General features: G+C 44.1%; 1 protein-coding gene across 1 annotated transcript in view; it reads left to right on the top strand.

Annotated features, from left to right (window-relative positions):
- Window positions 1-27,936, top strand: part of GABBR2 (gamma-aminobutyric acid type B receptor subunit 2) — a 1,360,263-nt gene that overhangs the window by 845,173 nt on the left and 487,154 nt on the right. The window contains exons 9-10 of the mRNA XM_073678612.1: window positions 18,264-18,344; window positions 20,398-20,548. Coding sequence (XP_073534713.1) covers window positions 18,264-18,344; window positions 20,398-20,548 — 232 coding nt within the window. The remainder of the gene's footprint in view (window positions 1-18,263; window positions 18,345-20,397; window positions 20,549-27,936) is intronic.

Here is a 27,936-nt window from a genome sequence, read left to right as displayed (position 1 = left end):
TCTGAGTGTTAAAGAAGGATTCATGTTCCTGAGAAATTTTTCTATTTCTTTTGATGTGTCAGGGACATTTTATTAGAAAGCTCTATCCATCGTAAGCAAAGGAAAACTCCAGACAAAGTCGGTTCACTGTGTTAGGCCACGTTCACACGTTCAGTATTTGGTCAGTAATTTACATCAGTATTTGTAAGCCAAAAACAGGAGTGGTTGATAAATACAGAAGTGGTGACTAGTGATGAGTGAACACTAAAATGCTCGGGTACTCATTGCTCGGGTCGAGCAAATTGGAATACTCGGGTGCTCGACCCGAGCAACGAGCCCAATGTAAGTCTATGGGAAACTCGAGCAATTTTCAGGCGGCTCCTCCCGGTGGTCTGCAGGGCCTAAAATTGCCCAAATCGATGGGAACAGTGCTCAAATGACATGGGAACAGCATGGGGAAGACCCATGGAAGCAATTATGACTCCCAGGTCACTGCTGTCAACAACATTGTCACAGGTATTACGCCACTTTTACAAACTCACAATAAAACATACCAAAATGAAACCAAAATGGATTTTCCTGGGAAATATGTTAAGGAACATCCTTTCCATGACATGTATAAAGCAAAGTAAATAACCAAAAACAAAAATACTCCTCCACACCTTGGGCTATGTTCACACGTAGCATTTTTGATGCGTTTTTGCACTCTTGCATTGCTTTCAACAAAGACAAATACATTCAGTGGGAAATGTCATTTTAACATTTTACAACCTTTTCTGGCCATGTGGTGTGTGACACATCACCAGACACATGCATACAGTGCTGAAAAGACATGGGAACAGCATGTGGAAGACCTCTGGAAGCATTTCTGACTCCCAGGTCACTGCCTAAAAGTGTGCCCATCATAAGTGATCCTTGGCGCATGTGAAGATGTCTCCCACCATGCACCTGTCATTGCAGACTTGCAACAATCACCGTCCACGTCCTTGTCCTAGTGCAGTGTTCAGTTGTCTCGACCCCATTTCTTGGAATGCAAGCCAAGTATGCAGCCAGCCAGCCACCCACAGGCTGCAATACTATACTGTCAAATTTTTGACAGCTGCTTGCTCTTGAAATGTGGCCTTTTAGGCTTGTGGAGGAGGAAGCTTCTCATAACCTCATGCTGGCGGTGGCCGGGTGTCCATACTTGGTCCCCTGCCGTCACTGTTTCTCCTGGTGTCGCCTCCGCCTTCCACAAGCACGGGTCCCACAACATTACCCGTACCCTCCCCAGTGCACTTACTGGGAAGGACCGCCTAACCACAAAGACGAGGACAGGTGAATGTGGCCAGGGACGGTACGGAGCCAGTCCACAACTTTTTTTGCTGAGAGTTGTATTTATCTCGGTGAAAGGACTGGCATAGTGGGAAACCGTATCTACCCTGTGTGTCATTTCTCCCATGAAGTCCTCTAATGCAGCTTGTTGTAGAAGCAATGGCAGCCCGTCCAACATCAATTCGCACTTGTCGGTGGTGCTTTGACACATACACATCTTTTTTTGTGCATTTAATTTCTTGAATACAGAGTTGGACAATGGCCTGATCTGTAATGCGGTTTAAGAAATAACATGCATAAGCATGGTCGATCCACATTAGAAAAGCAGCCACAGAGTGTTCAGGAACCTTCCGCCACACTTTTCTTAGCCAGGGCTGCTTCTCGGCAGGGTTGGATGGGCCCACCAGAGAACCGAAGACTCCTCCAGCATGCGCTGGCTTCTCCTTCAGTAGAGTTCATAGTGCCGAGGTGAGGCCATGATGATGATAGAGGCCACCATCTGCTTAGTTTTCTGTTATTTGGAATGCAAGTGCAAGTATGCTGCCAGCCACCCACCCACAGGCACGGGTCCCACAACATTACCTGTGCCCTCCCCAGTGCACTTACTGGGAAGGACCGCCTAACCACAAACACGTGGACAGGTGAATGTGTACAGGGACGGTACGGAGCCAGTCCACAACTTTTTTTGCTGAGAGTTGTATTTAGCTCGGTGAAAGTACTGGCATAGAGGGAAACCATATCTACTCCGTCTGTCATTTCTCCGTCACCAGGTTCCGCCCATTGTAACACACGACCATGCCTGGCTGTAAGTTCAGCGGTGAGAGCCACGGATCAGGCTGCTGTGTTACAGCTTTCAACAACTCTGCAGCTCTGGGGGCTTGCCAATTAAGCACTAAGCATGTTATCTTCAGCACAGCTTGTTGCCGCTTGGCCAAGGCAGTGCTGCAGTGCTGTCAGCTTGTGACTGATGTGGTCATTTCGGAGATGGAGGAGGAGGTGCATGAGCTGAACAATGTGATTACATTGAGGTTAAATTGGTGACTCTGTTTTTTATACTAAAGAAAGATCCTATTGTTTTGTTTTTTTTCGTTATATTTTAAGACAAAGGTCCACATTAAAAGTACAACATGTTCCCATTAGGAAGGAGAGGGTCTGCTATACAGTTATAGGGTATGCAGTGAGTCCAACGGCTGACCAATTTTAGGAAAAACCCCACTAAGAATTTAAAGACACATAGAGCAGGGTCACAGTAACAACAAAATCCCATTAGAAAGGAGAGAGTCAGCTATACAGTTATAGGGTATGTAGTGAGTCCAAAGGCTGACCAATTTTAGGAAAAACCCCACGAAGAATTTAAAGACACACAGAGCAGAGCCAGAGTAACAAGTACGACATGTTCCCATTAGAAAGGAGAGGGTCTGCTATACAGTTATAGGGTATGCAGTGAGTCCAACGGCTGACCAATTTTAGGAAAAACCCCACTAAGAATTTAAAGACACATAGAGCAGGGCCACAGAAACAACAAATTCCCATAAGAAAGGAGAGTGTTTGCTTTACAGTTATAGGGTATGCAGTGAGTCCAAAGGCTGACCAATTTTAGGAAAAAACCCACTAAGAATTTAAAGACACAAAGAGCAGGGCCACAGTAACAAGTACGACATGTTCCCATTAGAAAGGAGAGGGTCTGCTATACAGTTATAGGGTATGCAGTGAGTCCAACAGCTGACCAATTTTAGGAAAAAACCCCACTAAGAATTTAAAGATACATAGAGCAGGGCCACAGTAATAAGTACGACATGTTCCCATTAGAAAGGAGAGAGTCTGCTATACAGTTATAGGGTATTCAGTGAGTCCAAAGGCTGACCAATTTTAGGAAAAACCCCACTAAGAATTTAAAGACACATAGAGCAGGGCCACAGTAACGACAAATTCCCATTAGAGAGGAGAGAGTCTGCTATACAGTTATAGGGTATGCAGTGAGTCCAAAGGCTGACCAATTTTAGGAAAAACCCCACTAAGAATTTAAAGACGCATAGAGCAGGGCCACAGTAAAGACAAATTCCCATAAGAAAGGAGAGAGTTTGCTATACAGTTATAGGGTATGCAGTGAGTCCAAAGGCTGACCAATTTTAGGAAAAACCCCACTAAGAATTTAAAGACATACAGAGCAGGGCCACAGTAATGAGTACGACATGTTCCCATTAGAAAGGAGAGAGTCTGCTATACAGTTATAGGGTATGCAGTGAGTCCATCGGCTGACCAATTTTAGGAAAAACCCCAGTAAGAATTTAAAGACACATAGAGCAGGGCCACAGTAACTACAAATTCCAATAAGAAAGGAGAGAGTCTGCTATGCAATTATAGGGTATGCAGTGAGTCTAACGGCTGACCAAATTTAGGAAAAATCCCACTAAGAATTTAAAGACTCATAGAGCAGGGCCACAGTAACAAGTACGACATGTTCCCATTAGAAAGGAGAGGGTCTGCTATACAGTTATAGGGTATGCAGTGAGTCCAACGGCTGACCAATTTTAGGAAAAACCCCACTAAGAATTTGAAGATACACAGAGCAGGGCCACAGTAACGACAAATTCCCATTAGAAAGGAGAGTCTCCCATAGTGTTGGCCTATGCAGTGAATGCAAGGGCTGCCAAAAATTTGGAGGCACTTCAATGCCCCTTGGAAGAGACGTAGAGGAGGGCCTCATAAAAAAATGTTCCCATTTGAAAGGAGCGGACCTCCTATACTTGTAATGCCCATGCACTAAGTGTATGGGCTGACAAACATTTACCCCTGGGGGGTATACATGAACATACTTTTTCCTTTTTTACGGGCATGATAAACACCCTTTAAAAAAATTATGTGGGTGTTGCATTACGGACCACGGTCACCCTGATGATATGGTGGTGGAGGAGAAGAGACACTGGATTTGAGTTTATGTTACGCTGCTATCATTCGGTGGTGTTGAGAAGTCTGGCCCAATCCAGCCCTTGTTCGTTTTTATAAGAGTAGGCCTGTCAGCATTTTCAGTTGACAGGCGGATGCGCTTATCAGTTATAATTCCACCAGCGTCACTAAAAACCCGCTCTGATAAAACGCTGGCGGCAAGGCAGGCCAGGACACCATAGAGAGTCAGTTCATTCCACGTATCCAGCTTGGATACTCAATAATTATAAGGCACAGAGGAATCACGGAGAACGTTGGTACGGTCGGCAAGGTACTCCATAAGCATCTTCCAAAACTTTGCACTCCTTGTGAGAGTACCCCGCGCCTCAGGGCCTGTGCGATGGGAGGGTCTGAGAAAACTCTCGCAGAACTTTGACAGTGTTCCCCTGCCTCTGCTGGATTGGAGTTGAGTCTCTCTCGCCTCTACTCCTTGGTTGTCCAACGAAGTGTGCCCTCTGCCCCCAGCATTTTCAGATGGGAATTTTTTTAATAGTTCCACAACAAGTGCCTTCTGGTACAGCCCCATTTTTGTAGACCTGTTCACCTCAGGAATAAGAGACATAAAGTTCTCCTTGTACCGTGGGTCTAGGAGTGTCACCAACCATTAATGACTGTCACCCAAAATTCTGAGAACGCAAGGGTCATGGGAAAGACAGCGTAACATAAACTCAGCCATGCGTGCCAGACTACTAACAGGCAAGACTTCCTCACCAAGAGGATGACTGACAATGCTCTCCTCCTCCTCCTCCTCTCTGTCCTCTGGCCATCCACGCTGAACAGAAAGTATGACAGCTGTGCAGGTATTACCATCTATAGTGCATGAAACTAGCTCCTGTCCTTCCTCCTCCTCCTCCTCTTCCTCATTATCATCCAATCCACGTTGGGATGAGATGAGGCTCAACTGTGTGTAATCACCCTGTATGGTTCCTTGCTCCATCTCATCATGCTCCGCCTGCAATGCATCCTCTTTGATTGTGAGCAGAGAGCGTTTCAGAAGACAGAGAAGCGGGATGGTGACGCTAATTATGGTGTCATCGCCGCTCACCATCTTGGTGGAGTCCTTTAAGTTTTGGAGGATGGTACATATGTCTGACATCCATGTCCACTCCTGAGGTCTTTTGAGTGGAGTCTGAACTGAATAATGACAGCCTTGTTGATGCTGGTACTCAACAACTGCCCTCTTCTGCTCACAAATCTTTCCCAACATCTGCAGTGTAGAGTTTCAACGCATGGGGACATCACACACCAGTCTCTGAGGTGGAAGCTGCAAACGCTGCTAAAACACTGCAAGGGCTGCGGAAGCTGTAGCTGACTTTCTAAAATGGGCACACAGGCAGCATACTTTAACAAGCAGATCCGGCAGCTCTGGGTAGGATTTGAGAAACCGCTGAACCACGAGGTTAAGCACATGGGCCAGGCATGGTACGTGTGTGAGATCGCCTCGCCTCAGAGCCGCCACCAGGTTCTGACAATTGTCACACACGACCATGCCTGGCTGTAGGTTCAGCAGTGTGAGCCACAGATCTGCTTGCTCTTTCAGAGCTGTCCACAACTCTTCAGCATTGTGCAGTTTTTCACCTAAGCATATTAGCTTCAGCACAACCTGTTGCCACTTGGCCGAGGCAGTGCTGCAGTGCTTCCAGCTTTTGACTGATGTGGTCATTTCAGAGATAGAGGCTGAAGAGGATGAGGTGCAGGAGCTGTAGACCGTGGGGGCAACCCTGATGTTTTGGGGCACGTGCTTGTGTAATGCGGGGACCGCACACCGGGAGAAATAGTGGCGACTGGGGACTGAGTACCGAGGGACAGCCGCCGCCATCAGGTTGCGGAATGCTTCCGTCTCCATGAGCCTAAAAGGCAACATTTCGAGTGCAAGCAGTCGTGAAATGTGAGAATTTAGTAGTGTGGCCTGTGGGACGTTGACTGCATATTTGCGCTTGCGTTCCAAGGACTGGGGTATGGACAACTGAACGCTGCGCTGGGACAAGGACATGGATGTGCTTCCTGATGCTGCTACTTGAGAGTACGCAACTGCTCCAGTTTATTTAGGTCTTTTTGAATCCTCTCTCTTCTCTAGTATTAGCTATCCCTCCTAGCTTTGTGTCATCAGCAAAGTTAATCAGTTTACCCTCAATTCCTTCATCTAAATCATTGATAAAGATGTTGAACAATACAGGTCCCAGAGCAGAGCTCTGTGGTACCCAACTTGAGACATTCATCCAACTGGATGTGAAGCCATTTACGACCACTCTTTGAGTCCGATCACTAAGCCAGATATGAATCCACCTAACAGTTGCCTTGTCCATTCCATACTTGGTAATTTTTTCAATAAGGATGGTGTGAGATACTTTGTCAAATGCTTTGCTGAAGTCAAGATATACTATATCTACAGCATTTCCCTGATCCACCCAGTCAGTGATTCTGTCATAGAAGGAAATTAAGTTAGTCTGACATGACTTGTTAGTTACAAACCCATGATGACTCTGGTTAATCACTTCATTCTTATCCAGGTACTTACATACATGTTGGTCTTATCCAGGTACTTACATACATGCTGGCCTGGTGGTCAGGCTGGTCATTTTGCTACCCCTTCCCATGCTGATGCTGGCCTGGCAGGTGGTGCAAATGGCCTTTTTGGGGTTATCGGCAGAGTCTTTAAAAAACAACCAGACTCGGGAAGACCTAAAAGTTGCTCTGGCAACTTCCATTGTGTTGGTGTTATGGGGAACAGTTGCCTGCCTTCTGTCTGTGGCCACCACACTGCTTCTTCCTGCCTGTTGGGGTTCTCTGCCTCCCTCCCACTGTGTGCTGCTGTCCTCGCTCTGCATGTCCTCCTGCCAGGTTGGGTCAGTTACTTTATCATCCACCACCTCGTCTTCCACTTCCGCACCCTGGTCCTCCTCCTGACTTTCTGGCAATTGTGTCTCATCATCTTCCACCTCTTGCGACACTTTCCCTCCGTCACCTTCGTGTGACCATGGCATCGCTACACGCGAACTCCTCTTGCCCCGCTTCAAGTGGACCGGGCGAGAGGCCTGAATCTATAAATGGAAAAGTGAACAGCTCTTCAGACTGTCCAAGTGTGGGATAAGTTGTCTCTGGGTACTCGGCATGGTGGGAGGAAGGAGGATCAGGGTGAGGAATATGCGGTCCAGACTCACGGCTACTGAGACTTGACCGTGTGGAAGACACCCTGTCTGGTGGTGGCTAAGTGACTGGAAGCATTATCCGCTATCCAACCAACAACCTTTTGACACTGCTCTGGGTTCAATAGTGGTGTGCTGCGGTCCCCTAGAAATTGAGACAGGAAGGTCAGGTGAGAAGATGTGGGTGTTTGTTGTGACACAATTTTGGCTTGCCCACGGCCTTGTCCTCGGCCTCTGCATGCACCATTACCAGTTCCCCATCCCTTGCCACGTGCCTTGCCCATTTCAAATGGAGGAGAGTATCTTCCATGCTCACTACAAATGACTGAGTTTGGAGCGAACTTATATGTGATCCATGTGACGGAGAAAACAGAGATTTAAATGCCTGGCCTGTAGGTAAGTAGTTTGAACAGCAAACTGCTGTGAATTGCTTCACTGACACACTGAAAGAAATTTTTAATGGAGGCCAGAAATGGCAGTATTTTCTGACAAGGTATATGTGATCCGTGTGATGGAAAAAACAGAATTTTAAATACCTGGCCTGTTGGTAAGTAGTTTGAACAGCAAACTGTTGTGAAATGCTTTACTGACACACTAAAGGACATTTTTAATGGAGGCCAGAAATGGCAGTATTTTCTGACAACGTATATGTGATCCGTGTGACGTAGAAAACAGAGTTTTAAATACCTGGCCTGTAGGTAAGTAGTTTGAACAGCAAACTGCTGTGAATTGCTTCACTGACACACTAAAGGAAATTTTTAATGGAGGCCAGAAATGGCAGTATTTTCTGACAACGTATATGTGATCTGTGTGACGGAGAAGTTTTAAATAGCTGGATTTCTAGCGCTGTAATATGGAAAGGACCTGGCTGTATTCTGCAGTGCCACCAATCAAATGGCGCAGAAAAACGGTGTTCTCTGGATTGCTTTTTAAGCAAATAATGAGGATTAAGATCCAAAGAAAAGTATTCCTGGCCCCTGAGACCTTGGACTTTGTATAGAAATATCTAACAGCAGCAGAAGGCAGAATTGGAATGGAGCCTCTTGTGCTATATGCACTGTAGTCTACTATATACACTGCCTGCCTATACACCCTGCCTGCCTGATATCTCTGCAGATGGATTAGTCCTCAGAAGGACTGTTTGTTAAGATGGATATGTGTAATGTACGGTTTTTCTCCCTACACTACCTAATACACAAGCAAATCTCTCCCTGACGCAGCAGCAGCTGTCCCTACACTGTCTGATCCGGAGTGACTGTGACGAGCATGGCGGTGCCAGGTCTGATATAGACCTGATGACTCTGTGCGGCCAGCCAATCACTGTAATGCCCACAACCAACATGGCTACGGCATTACAGTGCATAGCAGGCAAGCCCTGCATGTTCATTGGCTCTCTAAAGAGCGCCAAACATGCAGGGAGGGAACCGAGTTCCCGCCCGAGCAACCCTGTAATACTCGGTGAGCGCCGAGCATCTCGAGCAGTGAGATGCTCGGGTGAGCACCGAGCAGTTGCGAGCATGCTCGCTCATCACTAGTGGTGACGTGTTTCTATAATACTTTTTCTCTGATTATTCCACACCTGATTTTGACTTACAAACACTGATGTAAAATACTGATCAAATACTGAACAAGTGAACATGGTATTATACTCAGTGTAGGTCCTAGTATAGGAATAATCTCTTTATTGCTCAAGAACTCAGTAAGTTAAAGGAGTCGTCCATAACAGGGCAAATTTACATCTAAATTGTCCAGCTTAAAATAAACATCTACTTGTCTTCGTTGTTGGCACTTTATCTACAGATGATCATTTGATCATTTATGCCAAGTGATCACTGCAGCCATTCAGTGGCCGTTGATCGGCTGCAGCCTTCATTATTCTGATAAAGCAGTCAAGTGACATAATACATTGGAGGTATGGCGCTTTTCTGGGAATTTTTTTTTTTTCATAAAGTTCTAGCTATTAAAAATTTGTTTTCCAGTAGTGGACACCACCTTCATGTTTGATGTTAATTTTTATGATTAAAACTCTCCTGAAAAGTCTATTTTAATAAATAACTATAACGCTGATAAAATAACAATTCTGGAGCATCTTTTATGATAGCTCTTTGCTATACTATTGCACTTACCATTACTCCTATTAAAACCTACTAAAAATGTTAATAAGTTGACAACTGGTTGTTTCTAGTTAGGGTATGTCCCTGATACTGTGATATTGTCCAATCAGTTCTGCTAGTGTCAGAATGTGTAGCAACCCCCCTATTGGACAAGAGGGAATACTAACAGGTTGTAAGTTCATTTTTTCTAGATGAAATAAAAACTGAGGAATAGCACTATCCTGATTTTTTTTTTATTGAGAAAACAAATACAAAATAAAGGGTAATGATACTTTGAAGTAACTTTTCAGAATTAGCTCTCCTGTGTATGTACATGAGGAAAACACTTTCTGGTCATTATGTGACTTTTATCCTGCTTTTTCCCAGTTTTCCACTTAATTTGCAATTCACTTTGAGCTGGTGGGAGGAGACTAACTGCTGTGATTTCTCCAATACAAAGCACAGAAGTACTGAGCTCAGCACCATCAGTTAGAAAGTTTAGCACTATCTTTTGGTGTCTCCCTCTAACTGTTTTTCTCAGGTTACGAGTACATGACTTCTTTTTCAGACAGATTCTGCATGAAATCAACATGATAAAGTGCCGCAAAACTACCAAAAAATGAAAATAATGCACAGCAATCTAAAAATGATGTTCTGTCTTTTGTTACTTCTTTTAACTGATTCAGGTTCAGAAACAAATGAAGTAACTTGATCATCCCACAGGCAGCTTCCACTGGAAGCCTGTCACTAGTTGTAAATTAAATAGCAGAAAAAAGACACTGAACACCACAAAAATGATGGCAAAGCTGTCAGTGAGGTTGCTTCAGGAAAAAATCCACCAGCTTTTTCCTTAAATGGCTTTGCATAGTAAAATCTTGGTGGGTCCTCCAGCGTCTTAAAGATGCTGTATGTACATTCCCTCACTGTGCTCCTCCTCTCCCCTCCCATCTCCGTAGAGTATAACAGGCTGTTTCACATGACACAGTGACCAAGCAGTCCATCTTGTCTGAGCTGGATGGATTTGAGCTGTATTTTCAAAGTGGATAACAAATTCAGAAGGCAGAAGAAGAACACATGGCAAATAAATGGGGAAGGAAGCAGATTTTTGTGACAAGATATATTACAAAGTTTCTTATATTCAAGTGAACTATTGATTTATGCAAAGTTTGTTGAAGCTACAGTACTCAATCAGCAGAGAGGTAGATTATTTTTAACTCCTTCACAACAACTGCCATACATGTACGGCATAAGTCGGAGGCAGGTGTATGGAACGGGCTCACGGGCTACATACTCGGCAGGTAATGGCTGTGTGTTACAACCAGGACCCATATCTAACAATCACAGGTGGTGTGGAGCACTGGGTCAATTGCTAACCTGCTAAATGCTGCTGTCAAACTCTAACAACAGCATTTAACATGTGCCAGCATAGGGGCACATCATTTCATGTGCCCATCGGCGCACTTGCGACATGATTGCAGGTTGCCGATAGGTTGCTATGACAGCAGGGGGTCTGGTGAAGACCTCCTTGCTTGTCATTACAGAGCTCCTTTAAAACTGTGCCTGTGGCCGAGCTTCAAAGGAGACAGTCATTTTTAGCACATGCACTCAGACGATCACAGCTTTAAGTCCCATAAGTGGATTAATAAGAACAGTGAAGAATAAATAAAATGTTTTAAAAAGTATGAAAAAAAACAAACATAAAAGTTCAAATCACCTCCTTTTCCCCCATTAAAAATAAAGGTAAAAAAATGTAAAAAAAATAACAGGCAGTCATGGCCGAAAGTGTTGGTATCCTTGAAATTGTTGCAGAAATTGAAGTGTTTCTCACAGAAAATTATTGCAATTACACATGTTTATTGCCTTTGTGTGTATTAGAACCACACAAAAAAACAGAGGAAAAAAGGCAAATTGGACATAATTTCATACAAAACCCCAAAAATGGGCCAGACGTTGGCACCTTTACAAAATTGTTGGTAAACTACTTTGTTTCAAGCATGTGATGCTTGTTCAAACTGATCTGTGGCAAGTAACAGGCGTGGGCAATATGAAAATCACACCTGAAGCCAGATAAAAAGGAGAGAAGTTGACTCAATCTTTGCATTTTGTGTCTGTGTGTGCCACACTTGCCACACTAAGCATGGAGAACAGAAAGAGGAGAAGAGAACTGTCTGAGGACTTGAGAACCAAAATTGTTGAAAAATATTAACAATCTTAATGTTAAAGTCCATCTCCAGAGATCTTGATGTTCCTTTGTCCATGGTGCGCAACATAATCAAGACATTTACAGCCCATGACACTGTAGCTAATCTCACTGGATGTGGATAGTAGAGAAAAATTGATGAAAGGTTGCAACGCAGGAAAGTCCAGATGGTGGGTTAAGCTGCTACAATCAAGTTCCAAAGAAATTCAAGTTGTCCTGCAGGCTCAGGGTGCATCAGTGTCAGCACGAACTATTCGTGACAACAGTTTGCCAGAAAGTTTTCATGGTGCTAGTACTGACGTCAGTGAGGTAAACAGAGTTCATTGGCTATGAACTCCGCTCACCTCATTCACGTCACCACGAGGTACTGATGATGCGCTATCATGTGAAGCTCAGTTTCTCTTCTGGATGCCAGGCTGAATGGTCGCATCATGCCACCATTCAGCAAGACATGTAAATGTAGCTGAGCTAGACTCATCACAGGACAAATTGATTATCTTCTTGTCGAACATGTGAGGAATATGGTGTTTTTTTATTTTTTATTTTACAACAATAAATGGGAAAAAGAGGCACAGGAGCTATTTATTTCAAATAAAGGAATCTTGTCTTTCAATTAAAGGACTTTATTCTGGATGTATATTTTTTACAATATAACTGTGGGGTTAGTAATGGGGGAGTCTTTTAGACATCTCTCCATTACTAACCCCTGGGCTTGATGTCAGCTGACAATACAAAGCTGACATTAACCCCAACACTATTACCCCACTTGCCACCGCACCAGGGCAAGTGGCAAGAGCAAAGGTTAAGCTCCAGAATTGGTGCATCTTATGGATGCGTCATTTCTGGGGCCGCTGAGAGCTGATGTTCTTAGTCTGGGAGGGGGCCAATATCCATAGCCCCTTCCTAGCCTATTAATATCAGCTCGTGGCTTTCTGCCTAGCCTTGCTGGTTATTAGAGGGGGACCCAACGTAATTCTTTTTGGGTCCTCTCATTTTAATAACTAGTAAAGGCTAATTATACAGCTGTGAGCTGAAATTAATAGCCTGGGAAGCTCCATGTTTTTTAGCCCATTCCCAGGCTGTAAACATCAAAATACATGAACATTAAACTACACACACACTGCACTAATTATATAAGTAACTGATATCTTTCTATCTTTCTATTCTATGCATATACCTATTCTATCTATTAATCTGATGGGTCACGCTGTGAATTTACTGTACTCGGCTAATGAATTTTCAGGTTTTCTAGGAGATGGGTGTGTAAAAATCGGATGGCACATGCATGGTACGTGTCCCATGCGATTTTTTTCTCGCACCCACCGACTTGCATTGGTGAGTCTCGTCTGATACACACGGCCACTCACAGCATGCTGCGTTTTTTTTCTCAGTCCGATCCGAGCTGATAAGCAGGGACTTATAGAATAACATTAGTCAGAGTGCAATCCGATTTTTCATCGGATTGCACTCGTCCGTTTTTAACACAGATGAATATGAGCCCTTACTTCAATGCTATGTAATCTGACCCACATTATCAGACACCAGGCTGCTGTGATCAAAGGCTTGCAGTCTGCTGAGGTATTCAGTTGTGTAATATTCCCAGGAGCACTGAATCAAATCTTCTCATAGGTGAGTCCAATAACTTTACATTAGGCAGTTTTTATTTATGTATTTTTCTATTTCATTCTAATGGATTTACCAAAGTTGTGCATATAATGTACTTTTTTCTCACATCACATTCTCCTCATGATAAGCTGATTCCTATCGGCACCCTGCATGATTATGTGTAATTGGCAGCAGCAGAGACTGGTCTGTCCTCATTTCCCCTGCAATTTCTTTGCACGAACAAGCTAAGTCCTCCAAAAGGAGAGCAGCGTTTTGCAGCTTTTCCCCTATTACATTCATAATAGGACACACGGATATGGCTTGTCTACAGGAGAAACCCATTAATCTTGTTTAGAGATATGAACACGTACATTTTTACATTCAGAATTCATTACATCAGCCGTTCAGTTTGCATTCCAGTGAATCTAGTATGAAAGCTACCAGGAGAAGCCAACATTTTGGGTGCAAATTTACCACTTATGGACCAAACTATTTTTGTACCTCTGAGCATAGGGAATTTGCTTACCAACATTCTCATGGTTATAAAAAAATCTTTGTCTCAGGAAGATGTATGGGGAGTATTTTTTATGGGCCCAATTGTGCTTACATTTAGATTTTAAGGTGAAATACAAAATAAAAAAAAAAAGGTGAAAATAAGGGAAAAAAAATTCGTTTTCAGTCCCATTCATCAAGCTTTATTATATGCATTATTATATTATATATAACAATTACTGTGATATCAAATATGTTTGTGTATATTGTTTCAGAGAGTAGTGTTTATTTGCTTTTTTTTTTTACTTTGATGACTTTTTAAAATAATCTTTATTTAACTTTTTTTTTGTCTCATAAGGCTATGTGCCCACGATGCAGAAATGCTCCGGATTTTTCCTGAGCGTTTCTGCATCTCCCTGGCAGAAAAAACGCATGCGGATTGTACATGCGTTTTTCCTGCCAGGACAAGCAGAAGTGAAGCGTTCTTCACATTCATTTCCGCATGCGGGTTGTCAAGCGCTTTCCAAGCGATTTTAGCATCACTTGGAAAGTGCTTGACAACTTGGTCACACTATATAAATCCATGCAACCGGCGTGGATTTATATAGTGTGACTGTAAAAGAATGTTAAAAAATAAAAAATATACGTTATTCTTACCTTCTGATGGCCCCCGGTGTCCATAGCGATCCGTCCTGGCTTGCCGGCAGCTTGCGATAGTCTAAAAGGACCTGCCAGGATGTCATTTAGTCATGTGATGGGTCACGCGACCGCCGACGTCAGCGGTCGTGTGACCCGTCACATGACTAAATGACGTCACCGCAGGTCCTTTTAGACTATTGTGAGCTGCCGGCAAGCCAGGACGGATCGCTATGGACACAAGGGGCCATCAGAAGGTAAGTATAACGTATATTTTTTATTTTATTCTTTTTTTACAGGTACTATGGCACCTGGGTCTGGAGGAGAGTCTCCTCTTCTCCAAACCCGGGTACCATCCGCACATTGAACCGTATGATATCCGCATTTGCAGATGTAGTGATGCGGAGGTCATGCGGTCCAATGCAAGTCAATGGCAGCGAAAACGTCGCGATTCCGCAAAATAATTGGTAGTGCTGCGGATTTTTCTGCAATGATAATCCGCAGCGGAAATTTCAGCAGCATGTGCACAGCACATGCGGATTATCATTGGGGAACATGGCAGACCTTCTACCAAGCATTTTTTAAGAGGTTCTGCAGTGGAATTGCCGCTGTGGAAACGCTTAAAAAACGCATAGTGGGCAAAAGCCATAAGAGACATTTAGTTTGAGATTTTTCTTTTCAATGTACTTGTGTAATTATGTACAGTATTCCTCTGTATTATTGTGACGCGCCCCCTGGGACATATTCCTTTTTGAGGGGAATACCCGGCACCGGATCAGATGGGGGGTTGTAGTCTCCGAGCGGCTGTGACCCGGTCCCGTGCCCAGGGCGTCAAGCTCAGTGTGATGTGGCAGTTCTATAGATGTTACTAAAGTTCTTTTGTGTCGACTACGCCACCCGTTGTGATGCGGTCACTGTGGCCGCCGCTGCAGCAGGGTCCGCTGAGGCTGATGGTGGATGCGCAGCTTGGTGGGATCACCCCCAACGGGAGGGGTATAGCCTCAGAGGGGACAGGCGCAGAGGATGGGGGTTGTGATGGTGCGGTGCAGCCGGCAATGAAGACAGACTCGGGTTGTGCAGTTAAGGGTGTTTACTTACTGCAGATGTTGTACTGGTCACTCCAGCTGCTGGTGACCACCCGAGCCGTGCTGCGTCCACCAGGTCCTCCATCCAGCCAACCCCCAAACAAGTCCGGAGCGTGGCCCTGAGCTCTCCCTCTGTCCCTTCTTCAGCCGTCCCCACCAGTGATTCACCTAGGTCCAGCTCCCTCGGGCCTTCTGTTGGGACACCCTTGGCCCTGGGTTCCCTGACCCTTCATGTGGTGTGCCTTCGGGGTGAATGTGATGGGTGACCGTGGCAAACGCTGCCCACGATCTCCGGTCTCTGACTAGGGATTGTTTTTGCCCCCACCAGCTTGGGTTCCGGTACCCTGTTGCTGACTCCTCACCCGGTGCTCTAATTTGGGTTCTTGGGTCCCTTCTGTTTTCCCCTCTGGGTACTCCTTCTTTGCTCCTCTCTCACTCAGGGTCTCTCTCTTGCTGCAGGCTGACTTCCTCTCTGCTTGCTGTCTGCTCCTCTGCAGCTGTCTTGCTGTCTGCTTCTGACTCTCTGCGTCTGACTTGTTCTCTGCATCTGACTTACTCTCTGCGTCTGACCCTGATCTTTGATGGTGCCCACCTTATATACACCCTCTATGTGTGAGCTCAGGTGACCAGCACCCAATGAGCTCCTATTACTACCCAGACTGCTCCCCCTATCTGCCCCTACACTACATGGGATGTTCCTCCCCCCTCCCACTCCAGCCAGGAACAGGCTCGGTCGCACCTGCACATTTCTAAGTGGGAGTGCCGTCGGCCTGCTCCTCTGGAATGGGATGTATGTAGTGCATGCAGTCTATCTGAGCTCAGTTCCACACTCCTTCCTTACCCGGGAGTGGAATATCACACCTCTGGGTTGAGGTGCAATACCCCTGTAGCAGCCGAATCCTCAGGGTGCTACAATTGCTTGTGTGGAAAAAAATAAACAGTCAAACAATGGACAAAGCTGGAAGTGTTTGTTAGGCCACAATTATGATACCAGGTCTAACAGAGAAAGAACAAAGGAAGTCTTCAATTTTTTTGCAGGTGTTACTGATCATGGCACCTTTAGTACAGCTCAGTTTGGTGCTGTTATGCTGAACGTCACTCACATATAGTGCCTGCGAGGATATTTAGACATACTTGTACTACCAAATACCTTAACTTGTTCATCTGGGTGTATAAGTACATCCAAACGCACATGTGGGTTAAGTCTTTTCCCATGTTTTTACAGCGTGAGGTCACTGAAGTATGACTTGGATTACAGATGCAGCCTCCTAATGTGCTGCTGCCACCGAATACCATGACCTATACCTACAATAACCGTAATGATAATCTAAAATTGTATGAGTTTTCCCAGATTGCCTTTGATGCAACTGATAAAACATTTGAATAATTAGTCAACTATTTATTATTTGACTGGCTGAATACCAGTCCCTGACTGGAGTACATTTTTGGTGGAGGCGCATGCCAGTTAAGAGATGTGCCTAATTCATTAAGTGTTGTGCACCTGTTCATGATTTAGGTGCATTGTACGCCAGTGAGCCTGTTCATTGAGACTGGCATCATGAATTGACCTCTATGTGTCTTGGCTGACTAATTGAATATAGGTCCCTGGTGGGCTTCTCTCATCAACGATCCCTTTGACTGGTCTCTTCCTACATAGGCACATTCATAGAGATCTGTCAGTCAACTGGAGTTGGACAGGGAGAAGCCAGTCAGAGACCCACGTTAGATGGCTGACTTTTCAAGGTATGCTTATTCTGAAACTCTGGAACGTTTCAGAGTAAAACATACCTGTCTACATTCGCACATCAAGTGTCTGATTCTTCCTGTCTATGGTTTGATCAGCATGAATCTGATGACAGGTTCCCTTAAAGTAGCATGATCCCAGTGGCGGACAATTGGGTGCCCCTTGCCCATCCTGCAATGTGTTGATGGATTGCCATGGCATCTAGAGGCCTAATGCTGGCCCTTATTGTCATCATCATTGTTCTTCCATGATACCCTATGATACATAGGAGATTGTTAAAGTCACTATATGTAATGAAGTGCTGTATATCTTGCAATATATGGTACAGGCAATCAAACAATTGCATGTTGAAGTCCTTTAAAAAAAATAAAAATATAAGTTAAGGTAAGTTTGAATCATGCAAATGCAAACAAAATAAAAAAATAAATATAAAAACGTATTTAGTATCACCACATCTGCAAAAGTCCTATTAAAATATAAATTTATTTAAATTATGACAATTGCTGTAAAGCAATTAAAAAACATAGTGCCAGAATAGCTCAATCCATGGAAAAAAATATAAAGTTATGCATCTCAGAAAATGGTGACACAAACCAAATTTTTAAAAAAAGTTCTGAATATTTTTTAAGCACCAGAAAAATCATGCTGGAAGATATTTTTTCCCTTATGCAGAATGCCATAAAAACAAAATTCAAAAAACAAATAAAATTAATTTACAATATCAAAATATATTGATAATGTAAATACAACTTCAATAGTTTTCAATACAGCTTCGACATACTGCACGGAAATGTTAATTTTCTTAATGTATTATATAATACTTTGTAACATCTGATTATTGACACAAAAAGAAAGTAACAGACCTGAGTTTTTTATAGCTGTCTTTTTACTATCTTAGCACCTCCTGCTCGTGTTTCTATTTTAATATTGCAAATTATATGTTAATCCATAGCAACTTCACGGAGCAAATGTAGAGTGGATCAACTTGTGTAACCTATTACTTCCTCCCTTTTATCTCGGCAGATGGTAAAGAAGTGAAGGTGGGAGAATACAATGCAGTAGCTGACAGCCTCGAACTGATCAATGACACGATGAAATTTCAAGGTACAATGAAATTGCCTAATATGCTAACAATTACATACCAACTACAGTTGAAACCAGAAGTTTACATACACTATATAAAAAGACAAAAATGCATGTTTTTCTCAATATTTGACATAAAATCAGAATAAACCTTTCCCGTTTTAGGTCAGTTAGAATTACCATAATTTTTAATATTTGCCAAATTCCAGAAGAATGAGAGAGAGAATATTTTAAGGCATTTTTATTACTTACTGCAAAGCCAAAAGTTTACATACATTTCTTTAGAATTTGGTACCATTGCTCTTAAACTGAATGACTTGGGTCAAATGTTTGGAATATCCTTCCACAAGCTTCTCACAATAATTGGTCGGAATTTGAGACCATTCCTCCAGACAAAACTGATGTAACTGATCCAGGTTTTGTAGGTCGCCTTGCTCGCACCTGCCTTTTCAGCCTTTCCCATAAATTTTCAATAGGATTGAGATCAGGGCTTTGTGATGGCCACTCCAAAACATGGACTTTGTTATCCTTAAGCCACTTTGTTACCATTTTGGCAGTATGCTTCGGGTCATTGTCCATTTGGAAGACCCATTTCCGCCCAAGCTTTAACTTCCTGACTGATGTCTTGAGATGTTGCTTCAGTATTGCCACATAATCTTCTTTTCGCACTATGCCATTTATTTTGTGAAGTGCACCAGTCCCTCCTGCAGCAAAACAACCCCACAGCATGATGCTGCCACCCCCGTGTTTCACAGTTGGGATGGTGTTTTTAGGCTTCCAAGCTTCTCCCTTTGTACTCCAAACGTAGCGATGGTCATTATGACCAAAAAGTAAAATTTTAGTTTCATCAGACCACAGGACATGTCTCCAAAAATTAAGGCCTTTGTGCCTTTGTGCATTTGCAAACATTAATCTGTTTTTTTTTATGGGTTTTTTTGGAGTAATGGCTTCTTCCTGACAGAGTGGCCTTTCAGCCCATGTTGATACAGTACACGTTTCACTGTGAATATTGACACAATTTTACTAGTTTCCGCCATCATCATCACAAGGTCTTTTGCTTTTGTCCTTGGGTTGATATGCACATGTCGGACCAAAACACGTTCATCCCTGGGACACAGAACCCATCTCCATCCTGAGCGGTATGGTGCCCATCTTGTTTGTACTTGCGTATAATTGTTTGAACAGATGAATGAGGCGGCTTCAGGTATCTTGAAATTGTACCCAAGGATGAGCCAGACTTGTGCAAGTCCACAATCCTCTTCCTGATATCTTGGCTGATTTCTTTAGACTTTCCTATGATGCTACACAAAGAAGCAGTGTGTTTCAGGTGTGCACTAAAATACATCCACAGGCGTGTCTCCAATTAAATCAGATGTTGCCAAAAAAAACTATCAGAAGCTTCCAAACACATGACATCATCATATGGGCAGTCCAGAATTGTTTAAAGTCATAGTAATCATAGTGTATGTAAACTTTTGACATTGCAGTAAGTAATAAAAATGGCTTAAAACATTCTCTCTCTCATTATTCTGGCATTTGGCAAATATTAAACATTATGGTAATCCTAACTGACCTAAAACGGGAAAGGTTTATTTTGATTTCATGTCAGATATTTGGAAAAACATGCATATGTGTCTTTTTATATAGTATATGTAAACTTCTGGTTTGAACTGTATATATCATATACATTATTACATATCATCATTTTACAGTCGCAATCAGGTGATGATTATCTTTAGAATATATTTTATAGGGCTTAGACCTTTATTTACGTGATGTAGAGCTTTAAATTCCATGATTATGTTCGCAAATCTATAGTATATCACGATATTGTGCACGCACAGGAATATATCTTTAGTGGGCAAAGAGATTGCAGTCCCACCAGGGCACTGAAGCCAGTGCTACAAATAATGCATAATAGTTGGTGATCATTTAAAGATTTTTTTTATGAAAAACCAAGAACTTCAATTCACACCTCAATGGGATCAAAAAAGAACACCAGATAGTCCAAAAAGACACTTGAATATTAAAGCTCACACAAATATCTCATATTATAATTTTTTATTGATTTTAGGAGTGGAGCCCCCAAAAGATCAAACTTTTATCCGAATGGAGAGACGTCAGATCTATCTGCCACTTTACAGTATTCTCTCTGCCATAACGATTATTGGAATGATTATGGCCAGCACATTTTTATTCTTTAACATCAAAAACAGGAACCAAAAGTAAGTAGCATTATCATTTTATCATACTCCATTTCAACTTGCTATTTTGAGTAGCACTTTTACACTTAAAGTGGAGAGATGGTCATATTTCTACTACACATCCATGGTGTACCTGTAATGGAGGCTGACTAAATGGACTGCACTATAGGGTTTTCCTCCTGCTGCCACTAGGGAGAACTTGCTGCTTATAGTAAATATGTAGTTGTTGTAAATATGCACTGAGCTCCATCTAGTGGAGGCTGGGGGAAGCCTGAAACTTATCTTACAATGTGACAGCAAACAAAGCTCACTGTGGAAGATTTGTTGGTGTATACAGTATATGCCCATTCTAAACTTTGTTATGCAGCCCTGATGGTTTTGTGTACATCCCTGTTACATATGTTTGTAACACATTAAACGATATTAATGAACAATATCCCCCAGTGACTGATATTTGTTGTCCATTATGCTATGATTTAAAAAAATATATCTAGAAATGAATTTGCCTGCTTTGTAGTATAGCATTTTTTCACCTTAGATATCTTTTGTAATACAGTTCCTATTAGTCCATTTTAGGCTTTTACCGAAAGTAATAAAAATTCACAATGCATTTAATAAAGAATACCTTATGCTGTACTACCATAAATCATAAAGACTTACTAATTTCTATAGGTTTAATATTTTGTTTTACACATGCATGAAACAAAGCACAGTCCTGGCCAAAAGTTTAGAGACTGACTCAAATTTTGATTTTCACAAAGTTTGCTACTTTAGTGTTTTTAGATCTTTTAAGCTTTAAATGACAAATATATCAAGTTTATGCAAAGACTCAATATTTACAGCATTGACCGTTATTTTTCTAATTTGCCCGGGCATGCATGATATCGGCTTGTGGGCCATATCTTGATGTTAGCAACCCATTCTTGCCTACTCAGTGCTTTGAGTTAATCACATTTTCTATGTTTTTGCTTGTTCATCCACAGTTGAGTATTGACCACAGGTTCTCAAAGGGACTGAGAGCTGGGGACTTTCTTGGCCATGTTCCCAAAATGTCAGTGTTTTCTTCAATAAGCCACTTAGTTATCACTTTTTCTTTGTGACATGGTGCTCCATCATGCTGGAAAAAGCATTGTTCATCACCACAGTGCTCCTAGATTGTTGAGAGAAGTTAAGGTACCGTCACACTTAGCGACGCTACAGCGATCCCTACAATGATACGACCTGGCAGGGATCGTTGCTGCGTTGCTATGTGGTCGCTGGTGAGATGTCAAACAGTCAGATCTTCCCAGCGACGCAGCAACGATACGGCAACCCGTAGCGACCTGTATAACGATGTCGGCGGTCGTTGGGACCCTGTCACATAGCAGCTACTCTGACAATTCAGACCTCGATGAGGGACGACTTCTCAGTTCTGAGTCGCCAACGAGGTTGTTGGTAAGGTGTCAAACACACCGATGCATGCTACCCAGCGGGACCTCAACGATCAAAAAATGGTCCAGGTCATTTAGACACGACCAGCGATCTCACAGCAGGGGCCTGGTCACTGCTACGTGTCAAACGTAGCGAGATCGCTTCTGAGGTCGCTGTTGCATCACAAAACTTGTGACTCAGCAGCGATATTGCTAGCGATCTCGCTTAGTGTGACGGGGGCTTTACTCTTGAAGGAGGATTAGATACTTCTCCCTTGCATGAGCAACCCCTCAAATGAATGGTCCCAGAATAGTTTACTGTTTGCATGACACAGGACTCCTGGTACTGTTAATATTTTCTTCTCAATAAAATCATTCATCCATATGTCCCAAATAGTGTTGAGCCACCCCCGTAGTGTTCGAGTTCGGCTCGGTTCGTCGAACACCCGTGTGTTCGCCGAACTGTTCGTCGAACTGTTCGTCGAACACCTTCGAACACCGTTAAAACCAATGGCAGGCAAACAAAAACACATAGAAACACATAGAAAACACCTTCAAAGGTGTCCAAAAGCTGACAAACTGCTCAGAAGACACAACTAACACATGGAAAAGTGACAAGTACATATAGTCATGCGAAAAGAAAAGAGGTGGAGGAGTAAAAGGAGGGGGAGACACAAATATAGGCATGTCATGCCCTTCTAAAATCCAAAAAGTGAGAAGCCGACACGTTCAGTCCGCTCCTGCTCGTGCCACCTCCGTGTCGCCGGGTTTGTGCCAGAGCCGCGGTGAACGCTGACGGCCAGCCCCCCTCTCACAATACTGGTGCCTGTCCGCTGGTGGGTCGAGCGAGCCCCCCTGTGGTGGAGGCAGCTCTAAGCTTTTTAATTTAAATTGTCTCTCTTAGTTGAATGAATACACTTTAAATCCATTTACAAGGATCTATTGGAGGGCAAGTCTCATGCCAGCAGCCGCGTAATTCCAGCTCCAGTAGCGTCCACTAAAGCTGCTGCAGTTAAAAAGCTTTTATAAGGATCGAGCTCGGCTGTCCACCGCAAGGCATCCTACTGCCAGTCCCAGCCCCTATGCCTTGGGGTGCCTCCTGATGCTCTTCATTGAGTATCCCGTGGTCCCGAAGCATATCCTTTGAAAAAATTAAGTGTCCAAACTACAGGTGGTGTAGCTTGCTTAACAGCCGGGATAATCCGCTGACTAGCAGACACTGCTACTAGGCACAAAGTATTTCCTGGGCTAGATGCAGTTAAACATTTGTAATTAGATACTCTCGTTGGATGTGGGGAAAGCATTCCATAGAGTCTCCTGGCACGCCATATATGATTCTCTTAAAAAGCTTGGGGTAGGGGTCTAGGGGACCCTTTTATAGCCAAAATCACGGCCCTGTATCACAATACGCCACCTAGGCTGAAGATAAATGGAACTGCAGCACCCTGAGGGCTCGGTTGCTACAGAGGTATTGCACCTCACCCAGAGGTGTGATATCTCACTCTCAGGTAAGGATGGAGTGTGGATCAGGACCCGACACCTGCATGCATTACACCACATTGCCGTGGGGCAGGGCGACCAATATGCCTCTGAGATGGGCACGACAGTCCCTGTCCCTGGCTGGAGTGGGGGGAGGGAACACTGAGGAAGGGGAACCCTGTAGTGCAGGAGCAGGGAGGAAGCAGTTCCTGGGTGCATTGAGAAGGGAGTATAAAAGGTGGGCACCATCTTAGTTCAGTGCAGAGAAGTCTGAGCAGAAGTGGCAGGGAGCAGGGGCTCTGCATGAGCTCTGCTCCGGAGGCGGGCCTAGTAACAGAGGCCCAGGCCTGGAAGAGGGAGAAGGAAGGAAGAGGAGCGGAGAAGGCTCCAGGAACGAGGAATGAAGGGATCCCAGGGGTGCGGACGGGCGAGTCGCCACCGCACGCCCGAATCCACCTGCGTGGAGGGGTCAGGCCAAAGGGGGAGACCGGTCCCCGAAACTAGTAGAGGCAGGAAACGACCCTCAGCTAGAAACCGGAGGCTCTAACATTTTATGTGGCGCAGCCCCTCACTACACCCGCTAGGAAGGCACCACATAGGGTCAGGGAAACTGGCGCCAAGTTTACCAAGAGGAGGCCCGAGGCAGCCGGACAGAAGGGTTGGTAAGAAAGGCCAGACAAAGGACACACAAAGGGGGTCCTGTGAAGCGCTCCAAAGTTATCTGGGAGTTGTCTGAGCCCCTCACCTGGTGAGCACAGTACGACGTGGGCAGCCGTTACCTGCAGACGTGGTCTGGATAATAAGAACTGTGAGTAAAGGCCCTGGACTGCATCACTGACTCCGTGTCGTTACTGCTGCTGCCCTGCACCATCACCCCCATCCTCCGCATACACTGCCCTGAGGCTATACTCCTCCCGTGGGGAGTTATGCTACGCTCTGCTGCACCCACAACACCAGCCTCAGCGGTCTGCCCTGCAGCGGCGGTTCACTCTGACCGCAATCCACGGGTGGCGTAGTCGGACACTTAAACATCAAAACCACATAAATAGTTCCGCCACTGGTTTGACCACCCTGAGCCACGGAACCGGGTCGCCGCCACGAAGACTACAACCACCAGCATCCACCAAAAAGGGTCCGGCTCCAGGTGTCCCAAGGCCCAGGGGGTGCATCAGAACATTTTCATCAATTTCACAATCACCAATGGGACAAGGCAGGGATGTCCTCTGTCCCCTCTCTTATACATCCTAGTGACGGAGCACCTGCTCTCATCAATTCGCCATAACCCCAATATTAGGTGGATTGAGGTGGGAGGCACCGAGTACAAGTGCTCTCTATTTGCTGATGATGTCCTAGTATATATCACTCAATCACATATATCCATCCATGCTGTTATGGCTGAAATAGATCACTTTGTTACATGGTCAAATTTTAAAATCAATGCAGCGAAGTCTGAGGCCCTCGATGTCTCCCTCCCCAAATCCATATAGGATTCCATCCAGTCCAACTTTCCCTTTGCCTGGCCCTCACAGGGTATCAAATACTTAGGAATTCCTATTCATAGAGACCTCTCCCATCTATGTTATCTTAATTTTGGGCCCTTTATTGAACAACTCCATACAGACCACGGTTGGCAAGTTAGAACTGTAAGATTCACTACGTGAACCACTGGTGTTTTGTGGAAAAGCACATGTACACTGTGTTCCAAATTATTATGCAAAAAGTGTTTAGGAGTGATAAGGGAAGAATTTGTTTGTCAGTTAAACTCATTAATGATGATGTGTGTCAGGGCTCTTTATATCACTGTAAGCAATTGCAGACACCTGTGCTAATTAGTTTGGCAGGTGTGTCCAATGAAAGGCAAGACTACTTAAGAAGGCTGTCTCACATTATTAAGCAGCCTACATTTTCTGCCAAAATGGGAAAGAAAAAGGATGTGTCGGCTGCTGAGAAGCAAGAAATTGTGGAGTGTTTAGGTCAAGGCATGACTACAATCAACATTGTGCGATGATCAGGATGAAGTGTCTTGGCAATCAAGAAGTATGTAGCTGATTCACAGTACACACGTGTGCGTGCTGATAAGGGCAAATTGAGGACTCTTTCCTACAGGCAATTACGTCAGGTTAAAAGAGCAGCGGCAAAAAAGCCTTGTCATAGCAGCAGACAAGTTTTTGAAGCTGCTGGTGCCTCCAACGTCCCCCGAACAACAAGATGCAGGGTCCTTCAGAGGTTTGCAGCTGTGCATACGCCATCCTGTCGACCTCCTCTATCCAATTCACACAAGCAGAAACGGCTCCAGTGGGCTAAACATTACATGAAGACTGATTTCAAAACTGTTTTGTTCACGGATGAGTGCCGTGCAGCGCTCGATGGTCCAGATGGATGGAGTGGAGGATAGCTGGTTGATGGACACCCCACGCAAACACGGCTACAGCGCCAACAATGAGGAGGTGGAGTAATGTTTTGGGCTGGAATCATGGGGAGAGAGATTGTCGGCCCCTTTAGGATCCCTGAAGGCGCTAAAGATGAACTCCATAATGTATGTGGATTTTCTCAAACAGCACTTCCTGCCATGGTTCAAGAAGAAGAACCGTGTATTTCACAGCAAGATCATTTTTCTGCATGATAATGCACCATCTCATGCTGCACATAAAACATCTGCATCTCTGGCTGATATGGGCATAAAAGGGGACAAACTTATGGTGTGACCCCCATGCTCCCCTGACCTCTACCCCATTCAGAACCTCTGGAGCATCATCAAAAGGAGTGTCTATGATGGCGGGAGGCAGTTCACATCTAAGCAACACCTCTGGGAGGGTATTCTGTCCTCATGCAAAACAATTGAAGCAGAAACCATCCAAAACCTGACAAATTCAATGGACGAGAGAGTTCAGAAGCTCCTTTCGAACAAGGGGTCCTATGTGAAAATGTAACATCACCTAGAATAAAGTTTTGAGTTGAAAACTGTTTGATTTCAGTTTCTAATAACCTGCTAATGCTTATAATTTCAAAAATGACCATTTTTTTGGTCTTTATTAAAATGAAAAGGTTGATCGAAAAGTTTGGGGGATCTAAGAGTGTGGCAACCCAGTAGTCATGATTACTTCGAATTCTGACAATATGAGGGTCATGTTGCAGGTAGTGCAGCAAGAAGGCACTTATGTGTCTTGCGCATCTCGGAGCCCCAAAATTATTTTCCGGGCTAGATGCAGCAAAAAATTATTATTAATTTTAAATCTGGTGGAGCTTAGTATAGATGGCCTAATAGGATCAGTGCTGCACACTGCTACAAAGCCCAAATTATTTTCCAGCCAAGATACAGATAAACATGATTAGTAATTTTAAATCTGGTGGAGCTTATTATAGATGGCCTAATAGAATCAGTGCTGCACACTGCTACAAAGCCCAAATTATTTTCCAGCCAAGATACAGATGAACATGATTAGTAATTTGAAAGCTTAAAACGGTTGGTAGGGTGATTTTAACCAATCATCAAGCTTTTACTCTCCCCAGGATGACACAGGGGTAGAAAAGTCGTTTCGGATCCATGATTTGTTCATCTTTATGAACGTGAGTCTGTCTACATTATCAGTGGAGAGCCGCGTGCGCTTATCTGTCAGCACACCACCAGCAGCGCTGAACACACGTTCAGACAGAACGCTGGCTGCGGGGCATGACAAGATCTCCAAGGCGTAAGTGGCTAGCTCCTGCCAGTTATCCAGATTGGAAGCCCAAAAAGAGCAAGGGTCCAGTGACACAGTCATGGCTTCAATGTTTACTTGGAGATACTCCTGTACCATCGTCTCTAGGCGTTGACTATGTGTCAGACTTCTTGTCTCCTGTGGCCTTGCAAAGGATGGGCTAAAAAAGTGGTGAAATGATTCCGCAAAATTGATGTTACCAGAAGATACTGTGGTTCTGTTACGGTTTGAGTGCTGAACACTTGACGGTCCCACGGTTGGCACGTTGGAACTGTGAGATTCACTACGTGCACCACTGGTGTTTTGTGGAAAAGCACATGTAAGATTCTGCAACAGTCTCTGCTGATACTCCTGCATGCGTGCATCCCTTTCTATGGCAGGAATAATTTCGGAAAATTTACTTTTGTATCGGGGATTTAACAGTGTGGCAACCCAGTAGTCAGGATTATTTCTAATTCTCACAATTCGAGGGTCATGTTGCAGGTAGTGCAGCAAGAAGGCACTCATGTGTGTTGCGCATCCAGGAGCACCAAGTCCCTGTTGTGTTGGTGGCGAGGTAACAATCATGCTTCCTTCCTCTGTCCTCTCCCCCCAACCTCGCACAACAGAAATGTGATCAAGGTCTCCCTCATCTGATGAGTCTTCCATCAGTTCGTCCTCCACTTCTTCCTGGGCTCCTGCACCTTCCTCACTAGTTTGGCTGCTACCATGCGCCCTGGTAAAACCATCTCCCCCACCCTCACATGCCTGCCGCCTTGGTGCTGCCGACCGTCTGGACCTTGCAGATGTTAGCCCTTCCGCATACAACTCCTCCTCCTCTACT

This window comes from Phyllobates terribilis, unplaced genomic scaffold (assembly GCF_046119375.1).
Source record: "Phyllobates terribilis strain yellow unplaced genomic scaffold, ASM4611937v1 Scaffold_4__5_contigs__length_816908805, whole genome shotgun sequence".
In the NCBI taxonomy this organism is placed as follows: domain Eukaryota; kingdom Metazoa; phylum Chordata; class Amphibia; order Anura; family Dendrobatidae; genus Phyllobates; species Phyllobates terribilis.
Note: the sequence above shows the minus strand (reverse complement) of the source record. Positions and strands in the feature narration are given on the sequence as shown.